This window comes from Aulostomus chinensis, chromosome 23, assembly GCF_037954235.1.
Source record: "Aulostomus chinensis isolate RoL2024-O1b breed Wild chromosome 23, RoL_Achi_v1.0, whole genome shotgun sequence".
In the NCBI taxonomy this organism is placed as follows: Eukaryota; Metazoa; Chordata; class Actinopteri; order Syngnathiformes; family Aulostomidae; genus Aulostomus; species Aulostomus chinensis.
Genome location: NC_141342.1, coordinates 11,207,959 through 11,233,781, shown reverse-complemented (window position 1 = coordinate 11,233,781; position 25,823 = coordinate 11,207,959). Strand labels below are relative to the sequence as shown.

General features: G+C 43.9%; 1 protein-coding gene across 7 annotated transcripts in view; it reads left to right on the top strand.

The window, feature by feature from the left end:
* Nucleotides 1-25,823, top strand: part of ntn2 (netrin 2) — a 44,538-nt gene that overhangs the window by 5,031 nt on the left and 13,684 nt on the right. For all 7 annotated transcript variants that reach the window (XM_086195466.1, XM_086195470.1, XM_086195468.1 and 4 more), the window contains 2 exons: nucleotides 8,133-9,377; nucleotides 23,629-23,817. In XM_086195466.1, the coding sequence (XP_086051592.1) occupies nucleotides 8,327-9,377; nucleotides 23,629-23,817 (1,240 nt within the window). In that variant the 5' untranslated portion in view covers nucleotides 8,133-8,326. The remainder of the gene's footprint in view (nucleotides 1-8,132; nucleotides 9,378-23,628; nucleotides 23,818-25,823) is intronic.

Here is a 25,823-nt window from a genome sequence, read left to right as displayed (position 1 = left end):
TTTCAAGCACTCACAAACAGGTGTCTTGAGCTCACAAAGACATTTTTTTTCTCACTGCTGATCACTTTTTTGGGACTAAAGAATGCAAAAGATAGAAGCTTGTAGCACCCCTTAGCCACAAACTACAAAAAAGCTGCAAAACTATCCTGAAATGTCTCTTTGGAAACTCTAAAATGCATCAGTCGTTATATTCCACATCTTCTTATACATTTGTATAAGAAGTCCACAAACAATTTAATTTAAGCTAGAAACAAACTGTGAACCTTCTGATGTGGAGCAGCCGTGAACAAGCGTGGATAAGCACGAGCTAGTTGCGCTAGTTTGTTGAGCGGTTTCTTGGTAGTGTTTTTTAGTTCAAATCAAAGCGCTTGACCATACAGCTGGAAAAAGATGTCCACTATAGTGAATAATGTCCTTATGATGTTGTAAATGGACTTTTTAGGACAGTTATGCCATTGTTTGTTGTCAGTAGCTACGGGGCGACATTAGCTTCAAGCCAAACACCCGTAGCTGGCTCTGTCAGCATTCTTGAGTCACAAAGAAGTGATACACCACTGAAAAAGCATCTCCGTGAGCTCAGGATACCTATTTGTGAAAGGCAAACGATGCTTTTTGGGTAAAGTATCACTTTTATGATTCTTTCTTGTGTTAACTGGAGGGCAGCTGACCTCTGATGTTGAGCCAGAACTCTGTGACGTTGCTGTGGGAGAGCAGAGGATATGAGGAGTAGAAGAGCGAGGGGATGAGGGGGAAATGGTTTTGTCTGAGTCACAAAGCTTCGGCATCATTCATGTGTCTTCATGTGTGAATGAGAGCACTTAACTGTGAATGCAACTAAAAACAGCATGCGTTTGTCCTTCAACGATGTGTGCGTGTTGAAGTGTAACGTACGTAACCGTTCAACAATTCCAAGCACTTAATACAATTATTTGTATGTTTTTTTTTTATTGTTGTTGTATTTTTTTTATTTTTTTTTATCCTTGCGAGTTCAAAGTGGCTCCTTGCTTTTGACTGTGGGGTAGAGGTTGTTCTTGTGCAATGGAAAAAAGAAACTGTTTTCCTGTTAGGGGGGGCTTTTTGGGTAAACCACGGCTCTGCCTACCGCAGCCAGCCTTCAAAGAGCCTTGAAAGAGTGCTCACCTCTCCTCTCCTTAAATCCTTCCATTCCTCTAAATGAGCTACTTCCTCTCATATCCAGGAACACCTGACCTGCCTCTTCCCAACCACACTGCTCCAAAAGCTGTGGCCAGGATTGAGCTCAGGTCCACTGGAAATGTACAATGGGAGTCCACCCACACGTTCTCCTCAGAGAACTTGAGGGAACATCTCAGCATTTCGCTCTTGTCTTTATCTTTCTTCCCCCTGTTGCTCAGCTCTCAGTAACAAACTTTAGGAAGGAATCTGCCTCCAATCACGGAGGAGTGGGTGTCATCCTTTCCTCATCTTGACAACACATGTTGGGGAAATATCTCCTGTATCGAGGCTTCGCATAGGAGTGACGGTCCGAATGTTACAGTAAATTTGCCAGCTGCAGTAGTTTGTTAGCGTGTGTCCTCCTGGCAAATTGTGGACCTGGACACACCTGCTGTATAGGGAGAACTTCTACAGAGGTGGCGTTGAGTACTTTGACAGGTTTTTACGCGCGTCTGTGAACATATTGTCACTGCCGAGTGTCACAGATGTGCCGTCACAAAACTTAAGTTGTGTGTATTTGACGAGTGTGGTTGAAGCAAGGGTGCCAGAAGTTTTTTGGGGGGCACATTAGCTTTCATCACAAAACTTGACAGGCGACCTTTGAAATGAGGCTTAAATATGGGTGGTGTCTTGCCCACGAGGACTCTAGGGTCAGAGCTTCAACATGTTGAATGACTCAAGTGTTCAGTACAAAATAGTCTCCAGTTGTGTCTCACACCCACGCTGCTCTCCTTTGCTGTGTTATTTAAATTTGGCGTCCAGGTTGTGTTACTGGTTGAAGAAGTCTTCTACTTTGCTGGTTTTGCAAGATCACAATGTTGCAAGATCAGGCAGGATACCTTTTTGTTCGCCTCTCAAATTATGTTTCAAACGATCCAAACTTTGGACAAATCAGGGGCATTTGAGGCGACTGGGGCGTGGTTTAGGTGTGACCTCAGCAAGACAGATCCTCCTGCGGAGGCTAGTGTAGACGCTGCTCTAGCATCAGGCCTGTTGGCTTCTGGTTTCAGCCTCCAAGTCAGTTCGTTGATCTGATTGATTGAGGTTCCTGCCTTGTTTTTGTTCTTTTTTTGAAAGTTTCCCACCTTTTCCAAACAGTTACGAGCAATTTCTCAGGTTAGGAACACACATTTTAAACGTATTCTGTTTTTTTCCTATTATAACATGGGGGAAAACTCTCTGCAATTTTGAAAATCTCATTTTCAGTTAAACCATTAGTTTCTACTTACTGCTTTATCTTGGTCTCCATATTATAATAAAGTTCTGCTGTAGCTCAAAACAAAATGTTTTGATTTGTGGATGAAAAAAATCCATGTGAAAATAAGTGATTTGTTTGGAAAAACACTCAGATATTTATCTTTCCTTCTGCGAGACTGAATGATCTGTCCCTGGCTAATTTAACCCTGTTAAATTAACCTTGAGTCCAGTGAGTCACTGCTGCCTAAAACGTTCTGCCTGGTCACGTCCTTTTCCCTCCTTTTACGCCTCCCAGTTTCTCACTTAAAGACTGACCTCACAGAACTTGTGATGAACAGAAACATACACCACAGTTTCTCCTATCGCCGTTTAATTTTTTTGGTGCTCGCCTTTCATGAAGTGAACGTGTTCATAAATACAGAGAGCAGTAGCTTAGCACAACTTCCTGTGCGAGTCTGCGAGAAGTAGCCTGACCTCATATTCCACCTCATGCTGTCTGTCTTCTCTCCTCCTGTACGGTTCTGGATCAGATTCTGTTGACTTTTAGAACCACCGTTGGACTCCGGGCCAGTCACGTTGGCTGCGCCACAGAAGCTGTGCATTCCTCTGCTGGGCGTTCTGTCTTTCTCCCTGCCGTCTCTCCTCTCTCTCTCTCTGTCTCTCTCGCTGTCTCTCTCTCTCTCTGTCGGATGCAGGGATGGAAAGGGATGAATAGGAAGAACATTTTTAATTGATAGTTTTTACGATGCTGTTTGGATCCTCCCTTGTATTTCACTTCTCACACACATGAGAACCGCACGTATTCTGAGATTAATGGATTGCAGTTTGCTCTTGATATGACAGAGATGATGAATATTTTTTTGAGGGTTGGAATAAGATTTAAGAAAATAACTGTGGAAGATGTCCAGGTTAAACCTTCCAGAGACAGACACACACACACACACACACACACACACACACCCACACACATACACACACACAGCCACTGAGCAGAAATAAGCAGGCTTTAAAAATTTGTCAGTGATCCCTCTGCTAATGACGCCCTCAGCTGTGAGAGTTGACCCCCTCCTGCCCTCGGTCCTCCCTGCTACTCCTCCTCCTCCTCAAACCCTAATGAATGCCAGTTAGGAACTCTGTGCACCCTCCAGCCCCACACCCACTACCCACACACACTCATGCACGCTTATACAAACAGTGGGGTCGTCGTCACCGCTGTGGAGATGGCCGTCATCAAGTGGAATTCAGGCCACTGGTTACCTGAAGCCTGTCAGTCATGTTGATTCAACTTGACAGGTTTATTTTGCGTGTGTATGTGTGTGTGTGTGTGTACGCACACGCTTGTGTGGCAGCTAGGGGCTCATATATGGATGTCATTTGTGCCAATTTGATTCTTAATTGTTCAATTGGCTACTGTTTTGACAAGTAAATATTGGGTTATATAGCATTAATTCAATTTTCTCATTCTTCAGGAGCTGCTCTTTTTTTGTGGTTTCTAATATCATAAATGACAAATCAATTACTTGTGGGTGTTCATGTGATCCCTGATTAAGCTTGAGGTGAAAACTGTCAAAAACATCATCCAATATGTGCAGTCTGGGTTTTTTAATGTTGTTGCTGCTCCCACTGTCCTTTTATGTTCATAGAAAACATCTTTCTTTAGTGATAATGAGAGCGGAGGTGGCCCTGTTGTTAGCCTATTAAGAAGTCCTCTGCGGTTCTGGACAGCCACTAATAACCCCACCAGGGATTACTGTACAGCAAGTTGGAGGGACAGCAGGGTACCGGTTTGGGCCTCAGCTTGCTGTCATCTGAGTGAGGCAACCCAGAAGACCTCCATTCACCCCCAGTCTGAGTGGGGCCACCACGCCAACTCTCTAGAGCAGCGTGAAAGGCTCCCACTTGGGATACAAAGCAGCTCAGCTGTCCCTCTCCTATCCTCACTTCCCCCGGCGCCCTCCTCTACACCCAAGCCAAATAAAGCCTCTCAGCGACTTCTGTTTTCCTAATCTGTGAACTCTGACAGGGGCGCCCACGCTTGAAAGAGAGACAACTCAACATGGGATGATCTCCCGGTGACAGGGAGAAGCTGAAAAAACGTTTCCCGGAATGTCTCTGCTGAAACCACCAGACCACCCTGCCATCTTCCTGTACATGTCTTTCTGCCTCTCGCCCTTTCACTCCCCCCTCTTCTTCACCCACCTCTATTGAATCTCATTTCCCTTCTTTTGCCCCTCCATCATCTACCTTCTCTAATTGGACTGTCACTGGATGATTAAAACCACTGAATCGGCTCCAGTTGCCAAATGGTCTGAGTGGTCTTTGTGGCAGCATGCAGAGTGCTTCCATTCTGAAAGCCTCATATATATGTTTTTTTTTAAATTCATACTCATATTGCACCCATAATACTAATGAGGAAAACATCCAACGCCGTAGTAGCTTACCCACCGGGGATTGAAACACGTCAGCACAAGTACATTTTGCTCGCCATTAATCCACAAAGGAATGTTATAGTTATGCTTTGACTATGCAGCTTGTGTTTGTCACTGCACTGCAAGCAGCCATTTACTTGGAAATGGCTCGACAGTTTTGTCTTTTATCGTATCAGAGCATGTGGTTTGGGGTCGGATTAAATGTCAAATGCCAAACGTAAACAAACCTGACAGGAAGCCGCTGTTGCTCCTAGATTGATTGACACCCCTTGAAACGCATGGTCACATATTCAATGAGCTGAAATTGTGGAAATGTCATGCTATGACAATCAGCTGGTTAGAATTTTTTACCATGAAGACACGAATGGGGGAATGTCACAAAAGCTATGCTAAGCTAATCAGCTGGTTAGCATGTCGTACAATGAGAGAGGAATGAAGAAACGTAACTAAAGCTATGCTAGGCTAATCACCTGCCGGTAGCTTTGTTTTTATCATGAAAACATGAGTTTGAGTTTGTCACTGTTTTTTTAACATTTCAACCTCTTCTTGGTACTTTCCTGAAAATGTTGCAACTGAGACAAGAGACCTGCAGCTGTTGCTACCTCAACCACGTTTTTTAATGAAAGACAATGTGTGCCCCCACCAAGGGAAACTTGTGGTTTGTGTTAAACACACTGTCTATGCTGAAAGCAGAGAATTTTCTTGCTGAAGCAGATTCTTTAATTCTGTATTTCAAAGGTCAGCCAGCTACACCACTGTGCTGACTTCTTGGCAAAGTTTAGATATCCAGAATGTAACTGGCTCATATTCCGCTGCTTTACGAGTGATATAGAGTATTTTTTCAAATAAAAACCAGATTTTTGCCAAAATATTGTCTTGGAGAGTTATTAACACTTAGTGCACGGCTATTTCAGAGGGTGTACAGAGTGGAATGAAACAGTCGTGTCACTGTTCTCTCTCTGTTTAACCTACATGCGCATCTCCCAGACGCGCACCAGACCCTGGAAGAATCTCCAAGCGGCCCAGCAGCATGCGGACCGCACCATATTTAGTCATTCCAAGTCCAGACACAGACTGACGCAGTCCTCCACCTTAATCTGTCTCCCCTCTCTCCATCTCTCCCTCTTTTTTATGTTCTTTCTCTCCACTCCCTCCCTCCATCCCTGTCACTTTCCCCTCTGTCTCCAACAGCCGCCATTCATCTCTGTCCTTGCTCGCCCTCCCACGAGTCGTTTTTGCTTTATCACTGTCGTGCCCTACACCGTTTCTCTCCCTCTGATATGTCCCTGTCTTTACTCTTAAATATTGTAACTGTCTTTGCTTTCCTGTTGGTTCTTTGTCATCACTTCTTTTCTCGTGTCCATCAAGTATTTGCTTGGTTTTAAAAAGTTTTCTTCTACAACATGTCCATCAGATATTACATCTAAATCATTTCCCCCAGTGCCGCGCTCTCTCTCAGCTGTCGTCTCTCAACTGTCATAATTCCTAGTGCCCGTCTTCCTGCCCCTCTTTTCTCTCCGATCCTTCCTACTGCCTGTTGTCTCGGATAAACATGCTGTTGCTAGAAGCTGAGCCTGGATGCTAATGAGTTGCTAATTCTATCAGCCGTCTCTCCATGCCCTCCCCAGTGGGTGTCGGGCCTGCCAGCTTTACTGCAGCCAGCCTTTTGATGAAGTGCCTTGGCTGATGAACTCCCGCCTGCATGCCCACTTTACCCTCCTCGTCCTCAGACACATGTCATTGATCAATGTCCCTATCTGTCCTGGCAAGGCCCTCTCTTACTCCAATCTTTTATGAGCAGCCTCATTCCCTGAAATCCATTTTCCAAATGTTGAATATTGCAATAGCAGGGGATATTTTTGTGTGTGTTCATGCTCAGGTCTTTTAATACCTTTGAGAAGAGGGTATTTGCATTTTTGAGGGATTCTTCAAAGCTTAGCATGAAGGGAAATTCATTTATCGATAGGAAGTCAGCCATAATTTGCCTTCATGTGATAATTTATCTATCGCATTTTATAGGAGACATACACTTGACAAACTCCTCCTTTTTAAGATACAGTTCTTAAACTTTGTTTTGTTTTTTTCCTTGCTGTCTTCCTGTTCTGTGTAATTCCCTCTTTTCCTTTAACAGCCGATCTCTGCTTGAGGGGAGGCCAAATGGCTGGCTCTAAGCACTTGAGTGCAGATGAGTGCTCCTATTTACCACACCACTGGACTTTTTTTTTGAAGGTTGCTAGCTTTGGACCCCTCACACAAGGAAAGAAAACTTTTGTTTTTCCGACTCCCCTTAAATCCATCTGTCTGCCTCTCCCTGCTTGACTGAAGTGGATACAGAGGCTGCCTTTTGTTCTTTCAAGATGAAGAGGGATGTTGCCGTATAAGAGGGAGTGTTAGGGTTGGAGGATGAGGGTGTGATTCATTGTAATTTAATAAATACCTCACAAAGAGGGTAGGGGTCCCTTCTCAACCCCTCAGCTGTCAGTTTTGAAATGGGGCTCTTCTAGATTTGGCACCCAAGGAAGTAAAAGGGGATTAGCGAAGGAAAGCCTTAGGCCATATACTTCTCTTTCTTTGCCTCACAGTCTTCTCTCCCTGCACCCCTCAAATCTCTTTGGGACCAAGAGGCCCCTTGTCTGGCTCTGAGGGTATGAATGATGTCATCCAGGTACCTATCTTGACCCAGAGATTAAGAGAAGCTTGAATAGAGTTTTCAAATAGTTATGAATGTTCTGGTTCAAGGACTTACCATAATGCTGCCTTCTCTAGGGTGAGCTTAGTGGAACAATAGTGTTGGACCCGATGACTTCCTGTCAAATTCTTGCATAAATCAGTAGCCAGAAGTGATTATAGCTCAAAACTAAACAACATATAAAATAAGTTCTGTTCTTAAAGGCTGAGGTCACATGTGGTCTGCTGCTTCCCAGCATCAACAGGGATTATAGGTCAACTTGTGCCATGTGGCTGAAGCATGACCAGAAGGCTTCTGACCTGGAGGAAAGTAGTGAATAAGTGAATTCAGGATGCAGTCGCTTGGAGCTACTCATGTCTCTCTTTAAACGGTCACATCCTCTCACTTGGGTCCCCCTCCAACTGTCATATGCTCGGACAGGCTTTTAGAAAATGAAAACACTCACTTGTAATTGCACTGTAAAACAGGTCTTCCAACAAATTTGATTTCCTTTATAAGGGCACGCATAATTTGGATATTAAGATCCACAGACAGTAAAATTCATTCGCTTTCTTTTTTATATCCTATTATGGTAAAGATATGTCTGTGACACTGACCTCTCTGTTTATTTCTCTCTCTTGCAGGAAGGGCTTTGGTCAGCCTGAAGTGAGGGGTCACTGAGCTCAGACAGGCTCATAATTAAGCACATCTTTAATAGAAACACTTACACAGACACATCTACGCACACACACTCTCACACGCACAGATTCTTTGATCGAAACACAGGAATATACATCTGTGCACGAACACATTCACACACACAGGGCCTCGAAGCAGGATGAGGGAACCCTGGAGGTGCCTGCTGTGCTTGTGCCTCCTGGCATACTCAGCCTCCACCCATAGCGCCACCAATCCCTTCGCAGGGCAGCAGACCCCGCCCGACCCTTGCTATGACGACACAGGTGCAGCCCGTCGCTGTATCCCAGAGTTTATCAATGCTGCCTTTGGCAAGGAGGTGATGGTGTCCAGCGTCTGCGGCCGACCCCCGTCCCGTTCTTGCAGTGTGGTGGAGCGAGGTGATGAGCGACCTTCCGTGCGCACATGCCAAATCTGTGATGCTGCAGACCCTCGCCGTTCCCACCCTGCTTCCTACCTCACAGATCTCAACTCAGCTCACAACCTCACCTGCTGGCAGTCAGAAAATCTTAACACATCTCCTCACAATGTGACTCTAACGCTATCCCTGGGTAAAAAGTTTGAGATCACTTATGTGAGCTTGCAGTTCTGTTCACCACGACCTGAGTCGCTGGCCATTTACAAGAGTATGGACTATGGAAAGACCTGGATGCCCTACCAGTTCTACTCATCCCAGTGCCGGCGTATGTACAATCGACCCAACAAAGCAACCATCACAAAGCAGAATGAACAGGAAGCTCTATGTACAGATGGCCACACTGACCTCCACCCGCTCTCTGGAGGACTCATTGCTTTTAGCACCCTGGATGGACGACCCTCTGGCAAAGACTTTGACAACAGCCCCGTCCTTCAGGACTGGGTGACTGTTACTGATATCCGTGTGGTCTTCAGCCGCCCTCAGTTACCCCGGGAGCTGGGACTAGGGACCGGAAGCAACAGTGGAGGGAGGGATGATGACCCCATGGCAGTGACATCAACATTGCCAACATATTTCTATGCAGTGGGAGACTTCCAGGTGGGCGGGAGGTGCAAATGCAATGGCCATGCCTCACGCTGTCTGAAAGACAAGGAAGGGAAACTGGTGTGCGACTGCAAGCACAACACGGAAGGGCCTGAATGTGACCGCTGCAAGCCCTTTCACTATGACCGACCGTGGCAGAGGGCCAGCGCCCGCGAGGCCAATGAGTGTCTACGTAAGCATTTCCATCTATCAGTGATTTTAAATGTGATTTCAGTGAGTCTGGTGTACAGCACAGCGAAGATGTCCCCAATATCACAGGCTGCAGCTTACATTTTTGTTCTTTTTTGCTAATTATCACACAAATTTGCAGGCCAGCACACATTCATGCACATGTAATATACCTCACACCCTTTGTTAAAAAGGCAAATGCAGGTTGATGCAGATTTTTTTTTTTTTCTGTCTCAGTCAGGACCTATTTCCTGTGTTTTTGGGAAGCGTAGTCGGTCAGCAGTGTCAAATCTGACCATCAAATTGAATTTCCTCACGTGTACACAGAAAAGAGAGAGGGGTAATGACCTGTGTGTGACTGTTATACGGGTGCTCAAGTTCGTGGTTTTGACAAAACATACCAGATGAATTAGTGTTTATACAGGTGAAGAGTTCTGGTAGCAGGTTGAGCTGGCGAACTTGGCAACAACTCTCAAAACACAGACCCATCATTTCCCCGCATTTCCCATCAGCCTCTTGTATTTAGTGTTCCTCTGCAGGGAATCACTCATGTTTTCTGGACTTTTTTTTTTTTTTTTTTGATGGGGGGGGGGAGAAAAAAAAGAAAAAGAAAAAACATTTTTCACAAGCAAGTCTAAACAGTGGATGACAACAGCTCAATTCATTGGCACACAGCTCCAGCTAAGTCATCCAAGAATGTTATTTGGCAGTGTTTGTCTTTACCTCGAGACATGCTCAGTAGAAGTCATCCAGACATGCTCTGAAAGCATGCCAAGTGAAATTATAACAATTTCTGTGGCAATTTTTGTTAATGTAAACGGATTACCTTTCTATTGAATGAGCTTTTTTATCCCACAATCACAGGTTTTTGTACATATATTTATTTCATTTTCATCTTGAGTTTTTTTTTTTTTTTTTAATTTAAAGTTTTGCTCTAACAGACGGACATTTCCTTGATGGTGACTTTTACAGCATTTTTAAGGTAGATATAGGTGGAACTTAATTCAGGTCAATTGTACTTGTCATAAAAATTTGTAAGCATAGGAATATAAAACCATATTAGAAACCACTGTCCTCATTTTAACCTTCCCCCCATAATGAAATAAAATTGCAGCCAGGAAGAAAGAGGAAAAAAAACAAAAACGGGAGTAGAACATTGAAAAACAGTGTGTATTTTTCTAACATGTTGTAATTGCCCAGTGAGCTGGCCTGAGATCATATTTAGCATTGAACAGTGCCAGATCTGTTTAAGGGGGACAGAGAGTGACAGAGCCAAAAGAGCAAAGCCATTTTAGCATTTCAGCGGCCAAGAAATCCAACCTCCCCTCACCCTGGATCCTGAGACCTTCCATACCAGTACTACCGTACTTTGGCTCCCCATCCACTCCCGACGCCCTCTTTTACTCGACACATGCAGACACTCCCAGACATATACACCTATCCCCTTCGACAACAATATCCTGGAAATCCTGCTGTGTTTTCTCCCTTTCGCATACACCCTCTTTCATATGTCCTGTAGCTGTTTCCGAAATGTTACACCCGCTTCCTGTAGATCTCCTCTCTGTGGGATTGATATGTCACCTCTATCCAGGATTTCTGAACTAAACACCCTGACTGTTCTAGCCAAATTTGATGACCTAATCCCAGTGTCGATACAGGGCAATTAAAGCCTATTGCATGTTGCACGCTATACCTGATCACACATCCGGATATGCCAAAAAGTCAGTCCCAGATGTCCCCAATTTTAGGTTCCAAAAGCCTCTTTACAGCTTTTTCTGGTAAAAACCTGTTCCAATATATCCTCAAAGTTGCAGGAGAGCATTTAAAATGTCTCTCCAGGGTGTATTTTAGCAGCTACTAGGAACTTCCAGGTTTTGTTGACATTGGCGGCCCCTCTGGCCAAAAGCGGCAATGTTTACCAGAATAAGCACTGCGTTTCTCATGAGCACCACCACCTCATGTCGTAAACATCTTGTTCTGTTCAGCTCACACAGGCTAGAGCAAATGCATTTGTCTGACAAGTGAATAAGAGAATGCCCTTATTTGGTTTCCAGTATGCTTAGCAACAAATAAGATTATGAAGAATTGTGTAACCTTGCAGCTATTAAACTTGCTGTTTTAGACTGATTTTTCAGGAAATGTATGTTATCGTATGAATTTGTCACCGGATATCAATTTTTTATTTACTTATTTTTTTCGGACATGGTGACATGGTGGTGGGCTGCAGTGGGATCCCTGAGGTACGCTGCTGTGGCAGTGAGGTTGAAGTATTTAGACAGGGCAAGTGTGTGAAGAATGGCAAGTTACCAAGCTGAGGAATCCCTTTACTAGGCCCTGTGGCTGTTTTTGTTGGATGGAGGGTGGGGGGGCTCATGAGGTCATGATCCTTTGCTGGGTGTTGACAAGGTTAAGTTGATGGGAAGAGGTTTTGAGGGTGATGAGTTAGCAGATGCAGAACCAATGACATGTACATTCAGAGTCCATCTTCAAGTCTGTCAGTCTCTGAGAAATGATGTTCCTGGTCACCAAATTTCACTTCTTTAAACATTTTAGCACAGATCGCACTCGCTTGTAAAAGTATTACCTTAAGTTGTTTCCCTTGTAGAACAAAACCACCGTCTCCTCCAAGCTGGTTTGATCGTTTGCGGGTCTTCCTAAATGTTTGACATGCACCACACCACGATTACGGTCTGGGCCTTTGGCAAGCTCACTGTCTCTAGACACAAGCCATGCGCACACACGCCCATCTGCTGCCTCCCTCGCTATGAATCCTGCCTGAAGACATCGGTTTACAAATCCTTGTTCTAGTAGTCAGAGAGGGCAGCCTTGTAAAGTAGCATGTCTGTTTGTATTGAGAGAGACATGATGGAAAAAGCTGTGATTTATCTACTCAGAGTTTGAGCCACAGGACAGAAGGAGGAAACAGATGGATGCAATCTATTTGCTTACTGGCTGTGGTTAAGTGTGTCTTTGTTTTTGTTTTTTTTCCTGTCATGGTCAATGCCATCATGTAAATAGTGATGTTGACTTCAAAATGTGAGAGGGTACTGTCTGTCATGGTACAGTGGAGCTTGCCAAAGCAACTAAACAAGGTGGAGAGGAGGAGTCAGTGACAACGAGCCGTCCGATTAGACGATCGTTTATGGTGGGATTGTTGCTTTGATTTAAAGGATCCTGCCACCATTTTAGAAACTAACCTCTATCATTTTTAGTGCCAGACGAGCAAATGAATACCCTACTCTCCTCTGTGTGCGCATTATTGCGCTATGGCTGATTGCTAGTTAGCTTAGCTGCAATGAAGGTAGCAAGGCGAGGGAGCATACAAACTCAAAAGTCACATTATCCACATTAATCCAAAATGGGCTTTGTCTGTATTAATAGAGCTAGGGTTGTATATCAGATTTGCTGGGAAAACAATGTTAAAACTGCAAGAAGTCATTATTTTAGTGTTAGATATTGCTGGAACTACTTTCCTGACTGCAGCACCTCAAGCTCAAACATAACTTTAGTCAATAAACAAAGAGTCTACTGACGACTAGAAGGGTAACTGCTGATACTTATCGTGGTTGATTTTGTTGTTGTTGTTTTCAGAAAGGATGAGGGGGATTATTTCTAGACAAACCAAGACCTTGATCCGGATCTAGTTGAACCAGACAACACTCCTAAGGAAGAAAAGCAGTGTTTGGAGGCTTAGAGCGCCAGACAACGAGTCCTAGTGGTTTCGGCCATGTATCTGATAAAATAACAGTTATTTCTTGGCGAATTCTAGCACAACCCGTGTTCTGTTAATACAGGCAAAGTCTGTTCTGGAGAGAAGTGTATTTGATCACCTTTTAGGATTTTATTTTTCTGGCACTCCACTGCTAGCATTTTCTGCAGTAAAGCTACCTAGAAGGCAGCCTTCCAGCAGGGGGCTGGATAACATACGCAGAGACTTTGACGTCTAAAGATTATGGAAAATGGACATATTGCTCAAAAAGTTGGTGCGTTCCTTTAAATGTGTCTCTATCCATCCTGGCCCAGTTTTGGTTGCAACACCTAGTTGCTCTACTCTCCAGTCCTTCCTCTTTTCTCATTTGAACTACAGGAAGTGTGCTGCACAGGGACATAATGAGACACCATCCATCACTAATAGACCAGCCAGGCCAGATCTGCTGTCTGTTTTGCACCAGACACGTTTAGAGCACGAAATACCGAGGTTATAAGAAGGCTGGTTGGATGGATGTTAAGATTGCAGGCTTGCTGCGGTTGGTAGCAGAGCTGGGTGTTCCTGCTCTGGTGCAGTGTTTGGGTGTGGCATTTATTATTTTATTATAGTCAGTAGTAAATTTGATATATTGAGTCCAATGAGGAGTGACTGATATCTGTTTTTCCTTTTTGAATTAAATCAACCAACTAAATAACCAGTCACTGCAGATGGACGTTATACTTTTTTTCATCACCTGAAAGGAAATTTCCTCAATTAGTTTAAAAAAAAAAAACATGATTACCTGTTATGTAATAAACATTAGATCACGCCTGTCGCACCAGAGAAGCGGTGGTTTCATTAAAATGTGGATTTTTACAGCAGAAGAGGAAGAAGCCGAAAAGATTTTAATTTGCGAGCGGTGTTGCTACCCGCTCAAACCTGTTGTGAGGCCTTGTGGTTTTTGGTGGGCTCAGCTTCAGCTTTTTGGAAACTATTAGCTGGAATTAGGGGGACATTGACAGATGGGTTTCTTAGGGAGAGCAGTGAGATCCAGCAAGGGTGTGTTTTTTGTGTGTGTGTGTGTGTGTGTGTGTGTGTGTGTGTGTGTTTGGCCTCATTTAACTATATTTGCAGGGCTTGAAAACCAGGATTCCGCTGTACTTTTGGGTTCTCATGTGCATTTCTGAGCCAAAATGCTGGACCTCACAACTTTAAATTGCTGTCTGAGGTTTAATACTCAGTTGAGATTTGGATTTGGGTGTGGGGTTAGAATAAGTTAGGCATTATTGTGGTTAAGGTTAGAGTGGGAGGCTTGGAAATGCGTATGAATGAATTTCCCTTTCAGGTCTCCATTAATATAGCAACATCTCCTCCACGTGCTTGTGTTCTTGGGTATGCCCACTGTACTTGTGGGGTCCTGGGATGATTTTTGGTGCCAAAATGCCTACTGCCGTAAATGGTTAAGGGCTTCCCAAAAAAAATACACCATCACCTACTGTGTGCATGACCTTGTGCAGCCATCCAACAGACCTCAAACCTCGCCATCATTGCACAGACACATTTACAAAGTCTCCTGTTGGCTTGTTCATGCTAAAGTCATGTCTAAAACCCTCTGGTAATTTTATTGAAAACTTTTGCCAAGAAGTAGGTGTGTGTGTGTGTGTGTGTGTGTGTGTGTGTGTGTGTGTGTGTGTGAGAGAGAGAGAGAGGGGGAGAGAGAGAGAGAGGCCAACCAGGAACACATGCGCTCAGGAACAAGGCTCAGAATACACTCTCAGATCTGTACAAAGCTGGTGGAAACTCTGAAAACCATAGAAACACAAACTTCATTTTCCTCTCTCTCTCGCTCTCTCGCTCTCTCTCGGTTTCTGACAAGGGGCAGATGGTTATTTGATGCTGATTAGAATTTCAAAATAGGTCTCCATCCTCCATTTCTTTTCTTTTTTTCACTTCACATCTCCTAGTAAGGGCAAGGAGAGGTCGGGGCCATGTTCCACTTGTAGAGCTGCTCCATCAAGAATTTTTCGTTCCTGCCTGGTGATGGAGAAATGACCTCATTCTACAAATGAAAACACAACATGAAGTCGCGTGGTAGTTTGTCAATTATAACATGGAGAAAGGGCAATATTTGTGGCCCTGGGCAGAATAAATATAATCTCTAAAAGTTTTATTCGAATTGAAGTACACAGAAAGGTAAACATTTCCTACTCCAACAATTCTGATGTCTGTCCCTTGAGGGCAACTTGATATGAATGTCAGCAATGTGCCAAATATAGATGGGTAAGAATGAAACAAGCCAGAACTGCTTTGATATCTCTGCATGTAGGTGCCATTATCCTACTTTCACGTATCAACACTGCGGACCCTCCCATGCATATTGCTGGAGGCTGACAGACACTTCAGTTACCTACAGCACGACAGTGAAATAAGCGGGATGTGTGTTTGTGTGTGTGTGTGTGTGTGTTGGAGTGTTGTCGCAACGTGAAAGAAAGTCGATTTGCAAAAGAAACCTCCTGTGCTTTCAAATAATTACACAGCAGTGGAATGTTGTTCTAAAAAATCACTATGAAATAATGCCTCCCGGGCGGTTAGTGTGAGACTCAGCACAGCAAAGCCAACAAACAGGAAAAGGGGTATGTGTGTGTGTGTTTATGTGATTTAAAGGCTTGAGGCAAGAGTAACTCCCTTTATCTGGCTGACACAACAGTCTTCGGCCACTTTGATTGGTTTGTACTGTAGCTTTGCTCTTTGCTTTTATTCCCTTTGCAACTTTGGTCTCAGTCCATCCCATTTCTCATCTCTCCTCAACTCTCACTGGCAAGTAGGGAACATGGTGAAGCAACACTATGGACGGCAAAGTGTCAGATGTCACACGGTAAAAGCCTGGATCCCTGCTGCCCGAGGCTGTGTGCACATGTGTGTGTGTGTGTGTGTGTGTGTGTGTGTGTGTTAGTGAGTGCATATTGTTTGGAGCCAAGGGTGCGACTTCAGTCCAACCTTCCCAAGCCTGAATCATAATATGGGCACCACAGGTTCTTGCTAGCTTAGTTAGCGTAGCCGCTGGCTGATCGCTGGTAACAAACATCAGTCCAAGGTCTTGAGCGTGTTTTGACGGGACTCATCACTTTATTCAGGTGAACAATATTTAAACAAGGTGAAAAGCTCATTTGCAGTTTGCATTAGCATTAACCGTGAAACGTAGCTGCGACAGGTTGCAACCACCAACACATCACTTGTTCTTTGCACACCACAACATACTTTGCTCTCACAGTGCAACTGTCCTACAGGGCAAGACTGGGAGAGCACCTCCTGGATCGTAACAACACACCGTTCCTTGCGTTCAGGAGCCACACATAATCCAGTAGAGCGAGGTAGTGCTTCATCCTGGTGCCAAAACTATGATGCCCAATCCTGCTTTCTCAGGCCCCCATCATTCTCCCAACACACATTCACACACACACATATGGTGGCAATCACCTGAGGTGCCCATCTTTGCCAGCTTCCTCTCAATTCCTGGTGTCTTGTTGAAGTTCAACTGAAAGCTTTTCAATCCGCTTCCCCCCTCCGCTTTAATTTGATGTATCTTTTCTGTTTTTGCTGAAATCAGCCCCTTTCTGATGTCACTGAATTCTTTGCTTTTTTCAGTGTTGTTGCAAGCCTCCGTGTGTGTGTGTGTGTGTGTGTGTGTGTGTGTGTGTGTGTGTGTGTGCGTGCGCATGAGAAAGTATGTGGTTTTAGGCTGCGGGCTGATGTTGGTGGCAGCAAGATTCAAGGCTGCAAATATTTCTGTCTGTTTATGATGAGTGTATGACTACTGCTCCCCCCTCAACACTGGTGAAAGCTGTGGTTTTTCCAATCACTCGCTGCTTGAACTGTGCTGAGTTTCTGCAGAGATCTGTCTGTTATTGTATGCGGCGGGTCTCGTTGAGCTGTCTGTCCTTCACATTACGTCCAGGAGGAACTCCGCTGGGAGCTGCTCAACCACTTACTGCTCTTCAATCCACACATTTGCTAGAATAATCCAAATTATCGAGTGAAATCTTTAGTGATGGTTTGATCCTCTATCACATGATAACGGCACATTACAGGGGAAATGCAGTCCGCTTAGATTAGCATACGTATGCAAGGAAACTAAAAAACTGTTGCATATTTGTGTTCAAGCTTTAGTTTTGACAGAATCAACATGCCAGCACAGCAGCAAGTAAATCAAACGACTTGATTTAAAACAGCTTTTCCAGCCAATTTTCCTATCTTTATTTTGTTCCTTACATCTAAGACTAGGCAGTTATTTAAATATTATTTTGTAGTTACAGTTTTTGCTTCCAATGATTATTCAAAGATGATTGTGATTCCCAGTGATGCTCTGGTTTTGTGACAGAATGGGAATCTTTGGTCAACCAGAAAAATACAACAATTTCAGCCTTTTGGAAACACTTTTGTTTCCAAGAGTCTAATGAGGAACATCATCAACCTCAGACTCTTTGCGTTCACATAAATGCGTCACAACCTCAACACATAAAAAACAAAACATCAGATCCGTTTACAATCTTTCCTGTCATTTCTGTCCTCTGCAGTAATTTTACTGTATTCCCAATCTTTGAGGTAGACTGTATTTTTAGAAGTACTTTCACACAGATGGTCTGTAATAGCGCCTTAAAAATGATAACAGAGTTATTGCTTCTTTAAACGCAACCAAACAACGTCGGTAAAATTAATTTATACAGTGTACAGCCTTCTGCAACAGATGAGCGATTACTACCTCTGCTGGTGGATTAGAGGCACAGCTATATGTCCCCCCCATTCCATCTCCACATACTTCTACACAAATGGCGAGATGTAGCCGCGGCATAGTACTCCTGTCTTGACAGCGCTGTGTAAAAGAGCTTTATATTGCATGATACTTAATCCAAACAATTCTTTTGCCTTGTGAGTACTGGCAAACAGGCATCTTGAGCGTCTTTACTTTATGAAACCAGGATGCAGAAAGAGCCAGCTACCTATACAGTATTTAACATAAACCTACTAGCAAAATTCAGCGAAATTCTCCAAAAACACCACTTTGCATCCTCTCAGGCACATCAGGCGGTGTAATCCAAGTCTTATTTAATTAAGCATATGCTCAGTAACCCACAACGCTTTGATTTGAGCTATAAAAAAAACCCCAACAACCTCCACCTCACTGCAACTCTTGAGTGTTAAATCAGCGCAGAAGAGCGATCCCAGTTCAACTAATGCACCAACAACCAGAAGGGATTTCTTTTTCCCATCTTGCATAATTGAGAAGATGAGAATTAATAGTATGATAATAGGATAAAAAAAAAAAAATGGCTTACATTACGGGTTGGCAACCTGTGGCTCCGGAGCCGCATGTGGCTCTTTCATCCCTCTGCTGCAGCTCCCTGTGGCTTTGGAAAGTCAATAATGAGTATTTGATTTGAATTTATTTTGTTTAAATTTGTCAATTTTTTTTAATTGTAATTCTAAATTTGAAGATTATTACTCGTTCGATGTCTTGTTGCACAAAGTACTCATTACAATCCCGGATGTTCGACGCCCAGTTGAATTTTTCGACCGCTGTTAGCCCAACATGAATAAAGAAAAGTTTCTGAAAAAATGTTTTTGTTGCATGTAGAAATAAAATGTAATTTTCTCCATAGCAGTTCATTGATTTCATAATGGCAAAAAAACAAAAAACAAAACAATATATGCAGTGTTAGCTTCGTTTTAGATGACAAAAGGGTTTTGTGGCTCCCAATGTCTTCTTTTTCGATGGTAATCAGGTCCAAACGGCTGTTTGGGTGTTTAAGGTTGTCGGCCCTTGGCTTGGAGGCTATGGCTGTTCTAAACTTCTGTGCTACACCAAGTAGTGCACAGCTTGTTACACCAGGATGCACTGACCTCAGACCAGCGTTCCCACTTGAAGCCCGCTGCATCATGTGTTACTTTGTTGCTGTATAAAAAAAAGTCCTCCTCCTGCTGTGGCTTCAGCTACACTGCTGCTTTAAAGAGTTGTGTGGCTGCGCCCAGCTGAAAATCAGCTTTTTGGAGACTTAACTTGACTCGGGTCCAGCATAAGGCAAGCTAGTTCCCTCAGATATTGGTGGGGACACGTTCCACATGCAAACCTACGCCCCTGACCCGTCGATATTATGATTGCACAACTGTCGGCTGCCTCTGCCCCCGTGCTAAGGTTATTGTCCACAGAAAAAATGGCAGCAGTGACAGAGGATGAAGCTGAAGGCGGGACAGAGATAACAATGTTTAGATTTGGGGAAGTGAGGTGGGCCAGAGAGAGTGAACAGAGCTAAGCACTCAACTCCTGAGGCCCCCCATCTTGGCAGCAATCCAGCCTAATCTTGTTAAAATCTTTCCCTGCCTGATGCCATCCAGAGAGAGAGAAATGGAAGGTGGAGGAAAGGATGGGCAAGAAACAGGGTCACGGAAGGAAATAAGCAAGAAAACAGAAGCGGCCACCAGTGAGTATTTGGGTTGGGGTCTTATGAAAGTGAGAGGGAATAGGAGGGGAGAGACAGAGAGGCTTAGGGGAAGGGGTGGGAGAGGAATTACGGGGACTCTCGGTTCAAAAGGGCTCCCAAGAGCATGCTCTTAAGCCCAGGGCATGAGGCTAACCACAGAAACCAGCGGAGGGAGGGGAGGGCTGAGACATGGTGTCAGAGCTGAAGTGAAGGATATGTCTGTGTGAAAGAGAAGGAAATAGCTTTGTTACAAAGTGGTACACACTCCTGGGACGTGTCGTAGCAGTATCTGTGTAACGCACACACACACACACACACACACACACACACATGTCAGAGCTGCAGGAGCTGTAGTTTCCTCAAATCTTTATCATAGCCTTCAGCCACCTTGTTTACATCTTTTCAAGTCTTCTTTTAATTCCTTTGTCATTGGATCCCTAACTTTAGTGGTTAATACTTCTTAAAGCAGTCGGCTCTGGTGTGTGTGTGTGTGTGTGTGTGTGTGTGTGTGTGTGTGTGTGTGTGTGTCTGTCTGTCTGTCTGTCTGTGTGTAGGTCGGTTTGTCCACACTGTGCACTGCTTTGGCTCTAATGAGGAGCTAATTAACCGGGTTCTCCCCCTGGTGCCCTGAGCAGGTGGCTGGAGCAGCCAGGCAGAACTCAGCCCAAACACACAGACGCACACACACACACACACACATACTATACACACACACACAAGGTGGCAGGAACTCATGTAGCAGAGCCTGTTTTGGCCAGGCCAGAGAGAGCAACCAAGGGGGGCTGCAGCAGGTCTGGACCGTGGCCTGGGCCAAGAGGGAGAGAAGGTGGTGGTAGGAGAGTGGCCCTCCAAATTTCAAGGACCAATTTTAGCCATGGGATTTGGGTTTTGCACAGGCATCCAAAATCAATTGGCTGAGCTTACTGGCTTGGCTTTGGTCAAGCTGAAGGAAAAATGAGGTTAGATTTATCCTAAACACATGGAAGGGAAGAGAGAAGCATTGCACTCCACAAACACACTCCCTTTTAAAAATTTTTTTTTTTTTTCTATTTGAGCACCGTCTTCTTTACCGGCCAATTTCTAATAGCACGCTTGACAGAAGAGTCTCAGAGGCTGTTCTAGGCACCTGTCTTAAAGTAGAACAGTGTGCTGTTGATATATATTAGTTGAAATGTTCCACATATTGAAATAATGAACTCAACACAAACTGGGAAACTGTGTGCCAACAGAAAACTGTTCAAAAGCAGAATTTGCTGTTGATTATGATGACGGTGTCGCACAGCTATTTTCCACTCTACTTTTGAAAAGTAATTTCCTTGTTCATTTTTTATTTTATTTTATTTTATTTTTTAGTGAGCATCCTTTTTATTTGCCAAGTCTTTTTTGTTTGTTGTCTGATTTCCATGGTGACCATTCTTTCGCTTCCCTAGCTTTGGAAACGCGTAGAAAACTTTCGTCTTTCTCTCGAGGATCACTCTTTATTTGCCGACTTTCCAGCAGATTTGTTGTCTTGTTTTCAGATAGAACGAGCTTACGTGCGGCACTCTGGTGGGATTTAGATGTGTTGATGAATTGAAAAATGTGTTCGGTTATCCCCGCTGAGGCTAATTTGGGTGGGGTGCAGGGATGGAAGGTCCGGGGTGTCAGTGTGTGTGTGTTTGTCCAGCCACTTCAAAACAAACCCATAAACATTCCAGGATCCTTTGAGAGCAACAGCTCTGAGCTGATGTTAACTTCAGCACACAAACACACACACACACACACACACACACCATGTTGCAGCATCTACAAGAGAAGATCCGTGCTTTTCTCATTTATTTCACCTTTCTCTCTACACGTTAGATTCTTTCCCCTTCTGTCAGCTGTTCTGTGGTCATTTTCATTCATGTTTTTCTGTCAGATATTAAACCATTAGTTCTGCCAAACTCCATTCTCTCATCTCTGTGTCTGTCACGAAAAGTCTGGCTGTTGTTAAAGCCATTCCCAGCCGTCATTGCCACACATGTTAAACCATTCAAAAGGTTAAATTCTGGAGCTTTCTTTACATTTTCCACACTTGAACATATCTTCTCTAACTTCGGACTTTGTTAGCTGATCTTGTTGCACTGCAGTAAATCACGAAGATGCCATGAGTGGGCCCGCCGGGACTTCAGCTGGAGAGAAAATGTGGTCCATCGCTTTCATGTACCGCTACAAGGTGTTAATGGACACAAGTGCTCACAGCTGTGTGTGTGTTTGAGATGCTTGATCATAATCACAGCACCCCCCCCCCCCCACCACCACCACCACCACCTTGCAGTCCCCCAGCAGCCGCACGGCCAGAGCTGGTGTGTTCTTTGTCACATTTCCCTTCAGAAGAGGTTGGACAGGCTGTTTAGGTGTTCCCTTGCGCACACACACGAGAAACAAACACGTGCACTGAGAGGGATCTGCAGCCAATATGTGTACTTTTTACACGATAAAGCAGAGATCATCGCTAAAGTCACTCATCTTTACGCTGGCTACACCTCCAGGTCAAAGGTCAGCTTTCCAATTCATGAGGGCAAAGAAGCTTCATTGTTGATGCTCACATAAATCAGTATTTGATTAACTGCAGAATTCCAAACAAATTGGGCGGTATAATAACCACATGGAATTGGGAAACAGTCTGGGAATGTGCTCCCCCCCAACACCACTTTTTTTTTCCAGGGTCTGCGACCAGGGAAAAGCGGGCCTCTTTCCCAACCCAATGCCAGGCTTCCCTTTCAGTGGGGATGGCGGTGGGTGCATATCATTGCACCGCTCTCATTATTACCTGACATTTGTTTGCAAGGGAATCACGTCCCATCAGAGAGCCATTAACAGTGTGGTCAGTTTTTGTTTTTCTTCTTGTCTTTTTTTTTTTTTTTTTGTTCAATGGCAACAGTGTAATGCAAATGCCTCCAATATGACATAGCAACTGTGAAGTCTGTTGAAAGTGAGGATGACACAAAGATCCGGGTGTTAGCGTTCACCATGCTAGGAGCAAAGTCCTTTGATTTTAGCAGAATTACACATCAACTAGTAACTTAATCAATCAAACAAAATGTAGTGAAGGTATTCTTTTGTTAAATTTCCTCTTTTTTTTGCTATACACACACACACACACACACTCCAGAGAGTCTGTCTTTATTCCGCATTTTTGTCTTTCGTCTAATGAAATCTTGTTTGTTTAACACAATTATCTGGAATTGGACTTTGAAATGTGAAGATTAGATGACGCGGTCCCAATCATATCGAATATTGACTATTAAATGTTGAACATCAAGTGTCTGTGTAACGTTACCTGGAATGAGAGCGCACACTGGGATGACTTGACATTTAACAAAGAAAAACGACTTGCGTGACATGTCTGTCTGGAATAAAACTCTGGATCTTTGTGTTTTTAAAACCATGGCCAAGACTTCAGGTCCCAGGTCTGACTCTGATTTAACTGAGAGAAAGTCTGGATCAAACTGTGCTACATAAACAAGAGGGACCGGTTTCTAATTAGACTCCTCTGAGTAAATATGAAGTTTATCAATAAATATCCAAGTCTGTGAATGTGGTTTTGCATGGAGGTTGAAGAGGAGAAAACAGCCTTGATGAAGCAGTCTTGCTTCACGTGTCCCATATATTCTGTCTCACCTCATTTGGAGGACAGCGAGCCCAACCTTATTCCATAATCTGTATCTCTTTTAATAGATCAGTTGGAGTCTTTACTCATCAGTGATTCATGAAATTAATGTGTCTCTTTCTAGTGATTAATAACTAATGGACTGAAGGAAGCTGTATTCATTCATTATGAAATGGAGAAAAGTAGCTCTACAAATATCCCTTTTGATTGATGAGATCTGGAATAGCAGCCAAGCGCACGCACACTCACGCGCACACACACACACACACACACACACACACACACTCTCCCGGTGATCTACAGCACACAGGAGTAACCACTGTAGCACACACACACACACGCCATGTGACTATTCATCCACTTACATTTAGATTCCATCAGAAAAGATGTTATTCTTTTTTTCTTCTCCTGATGCAAATCAGCCGAGTAATGGTGTTCACTTCTCATCCCTCCGCAGCATGCAACTGCAACCTCCACGCCCGTCGCTGCCGATTCAACATGGAGCTGTACAAGCTGTCGGGGAGGAAGAGTGGAGGCGTGTGCATGAACTGTCGCCACAATACCGCTGGCCGTCACTGCCACTACTGCAAGGAAGGCTTTTACAGAGACATGGCCCGACCCATCACCCACAGACGAGCTTGCAAAGGTAGGAGGAGTTAAACATGATATTCGTCATAGCAGTTATTTAAGCACTTTATACTACTTTGCTCCAATAAAGCAGCACATCCAGGACCTGTTTGACTTGGATTTGTAAGGTTATCTTGGTTGCATTCATCCTTAGTCAAACATCCTGACAATTCTGTGTTTACAAGAGTTTAAGAACAGTCCAAAATTGAAGGTTTATTTAGATGGAAATGTCATGGATTATTGGTTTGACTTTTCATTTGGCAACACACAGCGTTGAATGTTCACAAAAAAAAAAAAAAAATCAAATCAAAGGTAATCGGACTCAGATGTTCTAACTCCACTTATACCTGTTTAATTTCTTAGAAAGTGTAAAAGGAGTAGGAGGAAGCGAACATGGTTACGGTAATTTTCAATAATAAATATTAGTCTGACTTGCCATACATAACATAGCAGAGAGAAACAAAGTATTTCTGACCCTCCTACTAAATGTTTCAACCCAACCACACACCGCATAATATTATCCTTGACCAAAGCTTGTCTCATGGAAAAATGCATGTTACCCGCATATTATTTCACATTCGCAATGAATATTTTTCAGCCTGATATTATGCGGGAAGCATTGCTCTCTTCAAGCTGGAATCATTGCAAAAGTAACACCAATTTTCCTGTACTTGTTGCTCAGGGAAAATGTTTAAATCAATACCAGAGAGGGTACTTTTTAATCCTGTTGGTCATGATGAAGGTAAGGGATGACTTCCAGACAATCCCCTCAAGGGAAAGGCAATAGTGAGAGCAGCCAACGCTCACAGGCGTGAAGAACATCGGTTGAAATCTCGTGGCGAGTATCTCCCGCTGGCCTCCGTCGCTCGGTTGTACTTCTTGCGAGCTGTAACCGCACACCGGGAGGTTTGAAATACCATGATATCATGCAGCAGTTGCCCTTGTTAGCTGCACTGAAATGTGGAGTCATTCATCATCTAATGAAGAAAAAAGAAAACCCTCCACAGCGACTTGGGTCACATACCTTTAAACACAAGTCATTTGATCTGTTGCTGCAGCAAAGCGCTTGACAGAAAGAGATCTGCCTGGTTCCTGAGATGTGTCCCTCTGTGCAAATTGCTGCTTCATCTTTCATTTCCTGCTATATCTGGCTTTTACGCTTTCTTTCACACGCCCCCAGACACTGCAATTTGTCTCCTAACCAAAGCGTGGCGATCAGGTGGTAAACACTTTATCATTCTCTCTCCCATCATAGACCCCAGATGTGACGGAAATTAAAGTTAACATCCAAAAAGCCTCTATTGATGAGTTTTGTGACTGATCGTGAGCAATTCCCCAGCTTTCAGGAAGTTGTCACTGCTCACTTTTTTAATCTCCATCGTCTCTTTCTGTCGTGGCTGTCTTTACCCTCCCTTTCTCTAACTCCTTCCTTTCTCTTGCCTTCCCTGATTTTAATTGTATCTTGCCTCCGTGTTTTAACTTCATGTGTCTGGGTAGGCTAAAGGTTAAAGGTGCGTACGGCTGAAGGTGTGTGTGTGTGTGGGGGGGGGGGGGGGGATGTGCCTGAAACTTAGTTGCAGCAACAAACTACAGGTGTTTTCTAAAAGTCCAGACAGCAGTGGGCCAGGCTGGACCAGGCAAACAGTCTGGTTCTAATCAGACCTGCTCCTGCTCTATAACCAATGTGACGACTGAATGAGGTAGGAGTATTAACCTCCTAACCATCTCACTCCTGCATCCATCACTGCCATTTACCTCCCATGTACACAAAACACACATAAACACACACACACACACACACACACACACACACACACACACAACCTAACTTGTTTAGTACCAAAGTCTCAATCCTCTCTCCACACACACACACACACACACACACACAACCCAACTTGTTTAGTACCAAAGTCTCAATCCTCTCTCCACACACACACACACACACACACACACACACACACAACCTAACTTGTTTAGTACCAAAGTCTCAATCCTCTCTCCACACACACACACACACACACACAC